This window comes from Oryzias latipes, chromosome 3 (assembly GCF_002234675.1).
Source record: "Oryzias latipes chromosome 3, ASM223467v1".
In the NCBI taxonomy this organism is placed as follows: Eukaryota; Metazoa; Chordata; class Actinopteri; order Beloniformes; family Adrianichthyidae; genus Oryzias; species Oryzias latipes.
Genome location: NC_019861.2, coordinates 8419888 through 8426115, shown reverse-complemented (window position 1 = coordinate 8426115; position 6228 = coordinate 8419888). Strand labels below are relative to the sequence as shown.

At 41.4% G+C, this 6228-nt stretch overlaps 1 protein-coding gene across 1 annotated transcript in view; it reads right to left on the bottom strand.

The window, feature by feature from the left end:
- Positions 1 to 1261: 1261 nt before the first annotated feature.
- Positions 1262 to 6228, bottom strand: part of lrrc4c (leucine rich repeat containing 4C) — a 78590-nt gene continuing 73623 nt past the window's right edge. Inside the window, exon 2 of the mRNA XM_004066847.4 lies at positions 1262 to 6214. Within this exon, the coding sequence (XP_004066895.1) occupies positions 4292 to 6187 (1896 nt within the window). The 5' untranslated portion in view covers positions 6188 to 6214 and the 3' untranslated portion in view covers positions 1262 to 4291. The remainder of the gene's footprint in view (positions 6215 to 6228) is intronic.

Below are 6228 nucleotides of genomic sequence, written 5' to 3'. Positions count from 1 at the left end.
AGAGCATGTTTTAAAAAAATTATTACAAACAGAAATTTGTTTATTTTTGTTTATCTAAGAACATATTTCTGTTGATTAACGCCTTTACTAATAATTCCAAGTAAGAAAAATATTCCTACCTTTCAAATTTTCATAAAAAGGAAGAAAATGTGTATGATCATTTTCAAGTTGTGACTTGCTTGTCAGTCAAAGACGTTGGGCAAGCAACCACTGACTGACACAGTGCCATCTGTTGGTTTTCTTTAGCTTTGCATGCTTCTACCAATTGGTTGAGATGGCTAAATCAGTTTGAGTTAAGTTAGAAACTTCTCTAATAAAAATATGGTGACTCAAAGTTTGCTCAACCGTTTGGTTGAGCAGGCAGTTAAAGGGTTAATGTATACACCAGGAAATCAGACACTGCTTCCATGTAGTGACATGGCTGAAAACCTTAGGACAGTGGCTCCTCCCACACACGGTGGGAGCATCTAGTTTATGAACATATTTTTGGATAAGCATCCAGCAGCAAATTTGCCGCACAGATGGGGTTTGTCGTGAACACAGCACACATGGGTCAAACATGAAGTTTTTGCACTTAGAAGGAACATTTTTGATTTGCTCTGTAGATGTGGTGGAATTTGACAGTTGCAGCTAAATAATAATTTTAAATAAATGCAAAACAGACTCCTTGGTGAATACAGGGTGAATGACGCTTTGGTTCACATTGCTGGGGAACCCTTTCCAAGTACTTTGTGGCTGCAATGGAGGAGTTTGAAAGGCAGTTGTGATTTTGTGCCTTTTGCATGGTGGGGACGTCATTATGACGAACAAATTCACAATTCTCTTTCTGTCTTTCTTCTTTAGCATAGAATATTTCCTTCAGCAGATATTGAGACCAGTGGATTCAGAGAGAAAAAAATCTCAAAGTGTCAGAAAAAAAGCTGACATTTTTTGCGACCATAACTATGTTCTCCACACATTCTTTCAAGGACATATTGAGTTGGCAGTATGAATAAACTGATTCTGTCAAACAGATGGGGTAATTCATGTTAGATAAAAGAATGCAACTTTCTATGTGTAACACAGAGGGAGCACTTTCCTTTTCTCCTGAAAAGATCCAGTGCTCTGAGATCTGAAAATAATCCACAGCTTTGGTTTCAGCACTCTGATAGCTTCTTAGCCGTCTGTTTTTCCCCCCAAATCAATGTGCATCTCTTCATGTACAAATCAAACAAAGGTGACAAGAACATCTCCAGCAAATGATGCACTCCATGAAGTCTACTGAAAAAAAGAGAATTGCAATTTTATTTGTATTCATGTACAGTATGAACTACAATCTCATTTATCAATAATGAACATCATCCTCAGGAAAATTTGACTCCATACAAGCACAGTCTTTTTCTTTCTTCTTGTTTTTGGGTTTCTTTTTGTTTTTTTAACAATTGAAGCACATGTAAAATTATGATCTTTAAGTTCATTTTTTTTAATCATGTTTTTTTACTTTTTTGCTTGTTTTATAAAAATGTAATCATGTGATGATTATTCTCTCCAAAAAATGAGAGACTGTTCCCACAAACAGTAACCCTCCCCACAAATGGACAGTTGGCAGAAAATCACGAAAGAATTTGATCACCTTGGCTAAGGGGTTTGCACAAAAATCAAGCTCAGTCTGCTGGTATGTCAAGTCCAACATTCTGCACGTTAGTCGCCATTCGCTTTCATCCTTAGGCTCAAAAATCCGCCCCATGTAAACCAACCTGCTAAAGCACATACCAATGCACAATGACTCTATTCATTTTGAATAAATCACAACCCCCGAATGTCTATAAAAAAATCGGAATCTTTTTTTTTTTCCACTGTAGCCAGCATCAACATTGAATCATTAAGCCACCTAAAGCACCGAAAAGGAATTGAGCATTGAAAAACAAAATAGTGAAAAGGGAAAGAATGGTTTACTGAATAATTGAAGTATTGACATGCTTGTATTGTCATTGAGAATGTCTTTTTGCAGGGCTGGTGATAAGTACGTTTCTCTTTCAGCTGCTCCATTGCACACGGACCAACTCAAACAGGGGCGGAGCTACGAGTCAATATTAGTATAATTATTGACAAAATAAAGAAATCGTCAAAACAAACTTTTTTTAGTACTGCAAGAAATAAACATTTGTAATGGAATCTTGAGACCCTCAAAATATGTGCTTCAGCCCTGTATTGTGTTTGCTGGCCCATTTGGGCTGTTAGCACCCTGGCTCTAGCCAACCAAAATATATTTCATCAGAAGATGTTTGCTGTGGGACACATTTGGCCTCCCCATCTTTGCTCCCAGCTTCTTTTAGCAGAAAGATACACAGAAGGCTTTGAGTTGGTAGATGGGAGCCAGTGACGGCTGCCTGAACCGACTGTCGTGTTTTCCAGTTGTTCCTATCACGAGGAGATTCATGTTTAAACATTCAAACTCACTGTTGCCTGTCACCATGATGTCATGTGTGAGTCAAATCCCATCTGTAAAATCAGATTCCATTTTTTCCCCCTGATTATCAGGCCCATTTGTGAAATTACAAGTGGGAAATTAAAATATGCTTGTTGCACAGAGACCAAAGTGAATTGCTTGTCTACCTCTTTTTACTTTCTGCACAAGGTCACTGTTTCCATGGCGACTGCCTGATGGCTAGTTCTTCTCCTTAGTTCTTCTTATCTATTTTTCCACTTCTTTCTTCTTATATCTGTAATATCTCTGTTTGAGGAGCCCCCACCTGACTGTTTTAGGTTTGTCCCTCCATCCCAGCCAATTCAAACACCATTTAGCCTTATAATATATATATATATATATATATATATATATATATATATATATATATATATATATATATAAAATCATTATTTTCCACATGCCTAAGCCTTCCCCTCTGACAGACTAAAGGAGAAAAGCCGCTTGCAAACAGACTGCAGGACAAACAAGGTTTCTGTGGTTTATAAATGATGCAACATCAAAGAGTCTGTGTGTTTTTTTCCTCTGCCAAAAATTAGACTGAGCAGGGGTCTCTTCAATATCAAAGGCCTTTCCTCCTGTTACATATTAGGCACAACATCTCCTGCAGTTTTTTTCATCAGCTTGTTTCGACTGCTGATACAGATTAATCATCATCTTCTCTTATTTTGTCACATTTCTAGCTGCTTCGGTGACTGTGTTATCCCTGCCTGCATTTTTGTCTGACGGGGTCACAGTACATTACGAAGCAGCCTCATTTGCCTTTTTATCGGTACTAACAGATGGACTTTCAGCGCCTGAGCGCATGTGACCCCAGAGTGATAGCAACGTACTGTGACTCAGAGTTTATGTAAATCATTACCAGGTTAACGGGGGGTGGGGGGTGGGGGTGACAAACCAAAGCCTTATGCTACCCTTCATTTTCCTAAGCAATAGTTGAGGCTCCCGCTCGTGGATAAAGCTTGACAAATGAGATATGGTGAAGGGTGAGGACCACGCCTGTGCTCAATGACAGAGAGACAATCAAGGAAGCAAAAGAACAAGGAAGGAAAAAAAAAGAGAGAAGGAAGATCGAGCGTTGAATGGGAAAATGAAGAATTCTAAGATAAAGCAGGGCTCGAAGGAGAAAAGATTGAGAGTAAACAGTGCAGAGAAGTGTGTGGAGGGGAAGTGGGAGCAAGACCTTAATCTTAATTAAAGTGAAGGATGTATGGCGGATGTTTAGGAGCCACGGGGGAAATGCATATTTACTCATTTGGCAGCTTTGCTCTGCAGGCATGCTGGTTTCACTGTGATATCATCCAGAGCTCAGACATTAGAAGATCTAATCTCACGTTGACAGACAGCTTGAATATGGTGATGAAATAATCCCCCTTTTTGTTTGATGTCATGTAAATTTAACTCATATCGGATAAAAAAAAAAGACTTCAATGATGCATATTAATCAATGGAGAAAAATTAAACTCAAAAAGTAAACCGGTGGGCTCCAAAGCTGCATCACATGCCATTATTATCACCATTAGTAAACCATTCTTTCCCTTGTGCAGTTTTACACATATAGAGAAAAGAAATGAGCAGAAAAGCTATCACAAATAGTTTTTTTTTCATTTAGCAACTAGACATATCTTGAATAAATAATCTTTGTGTTGGTGAAAATACTTTTTCAAAGTATTATGTGTCATCCTTTTGTTAAATGCTGATTAAGTGCCGCTATTAACATAAAATGTTGAGTCAACAGCATTTAAATCTATTCATCCTCATTTTTTTGGTCCGTTTCATTCCATGTTATAAACTGGTGATACAGGATATGCAGTCAAGCTGAAATCAGATTTGGGTCTCTTGCACATTGTCTTTCGAGCAGGCTTGAATCAGTAACGGTTCCTGTGTGGCTGAGCTGTGTATGGTACTGAGCATAGGAGCGTGGTGATAAGTGCTCTTGTATGTATTGTAGTGGTTGTAGTGCTCCAAAGGGGGCAGCGATAGGTGTCTCTCCATTGCAGCAACACCTGCAAGCTCTTCTTCAACAGTAATGACCTCCATGGAGGAGGCGGGACCATCCGGGTCCTGCTGGTTATGCTGCTTCCTCATCTTGTAGAAAATAACCAGCAGAACTGCGGCCATCAGTGTGATGGCCACAAAACAGCCGATGATGATCTTGGTCGTTTTCATGACCTCATCCAGGCCGTTCAGGGCTCCCTCTCCGTCCGTAGAAGTAACCGGAATGATGTAAGTCCACTCTGTGGTCCTTGTTGAAACAGGAGGACCCTTTGTAGTGGAGGATGACACCCATCCAAATGGGGGAAGTGGTGTTTGGCTATCCTCCCCAGGAGTTTCAATGGTCTCCACGGTGACTGTGGTGAAATAGGTCACCCCGTTGTTTTCCACAGAAGTGACATTAAGCACAGCAGAAGCAGAAATGTTGCCCGCTGTGTTGCTAACCATGCAGGTGTAGGTCCCAGTGTCCTGCATTGTGACGCTGGTGAAGTTCAGCGTCCCATCATTGAGTACAGACAAACGTACTTTATAGGCTCCGTGTGTCACCATAGAGCCATTTGGTGTGAGCCAGCTGATGGAGGTCATGGAGTTTGTACGGCATTTTAGCTCGGCTCCCATGCCTTCTGTCACATTCAAGTCGCTGGGTGGCTCCACAATAACAGGAACATCACACTGAAAGTAGCTATGGTCCAGCTCCCCGATGTAGCGACCTTTAAAGACCGAAGGAGTGTGGCAGCGTGCACAGCAGCTGGTATTGGCAGGTACAGTTTCCTTGAGCCACCAGCTGAGCCACAGAATATCACAGTTGCAGTTCCAAGGGTTGTGATGGAGATGGACTCTCTCCAGGTGGTGCAATGGTGTGAAGAGGTCATGTGGTAGAAAGGTGAGGTTGTTGTGAGCCAGGTTGAGCTCCACCAGTGATTGAAGATCATCAAAGGAATTCCTCTCAATGGTTTGGACCTGGGAGTGCATCATCCACAGCTTCTGGAGATTGGCTAGCCCTGTGAACGAACTGGGCTTTATTACAGTGAGTTGGTTTCCGGACATTTCCAGCTCTTCCAGCTTAACTAAAGGTATGATGTTAGGTATTTCCTTAAGGTTGCACATTCCCAGGTTTAGGTAGCGCAGGTTGCTCAAGTCCTTAAAAGCCAACTCAGAAATGTAGGACAGACGTTTGAGCTCACCAAGATCTAACCTCCGAAGCGATGGAACTCGATTGAAGGCATAAGATGGTATACTTTCAATGGGGTTGTTTCGTAGCCACAATTCCTTCAGCTTAGACAAGTACTCAAATGCTCCATTAGGGATTGTCGTTAGCCGGTTGTCAAAAAGTTCCAAAGTGTTGAGACTGGCGAGGCCATTGAAGGCGCCAATTTCAATGCTGCGAATGTGATTCTTACTGAGCTGCAGAATTTCCAGATGACGTAGATGCTTGAAACTGTCTACCTTGATGACCTGAATGAGATTATCCTGAAGGTTCAGGTAGCGGGTGTTGGTAGAAATGCCATCTGGGACATCCCGTAGACTCCGGCGAGTACATATGACTTTACTAAATTGGTTGCTGCATGAACAGACTGAAGGGCAAGTCTGAGCGCGGACTAACCCAGCCACCACCAGGATGTGAAGGGCCAAAAGCAGCACGAAAAGGGGGTTCGACAATGCCCCCTTCAGTCTATGACCTCTCATTGTCTGATGCTGGAGGGAGGAAATCATTGTGTTCGGCATTCATAGTTCATCTGGTGTCTGTGTTCTCTGTAAAAAGAAAA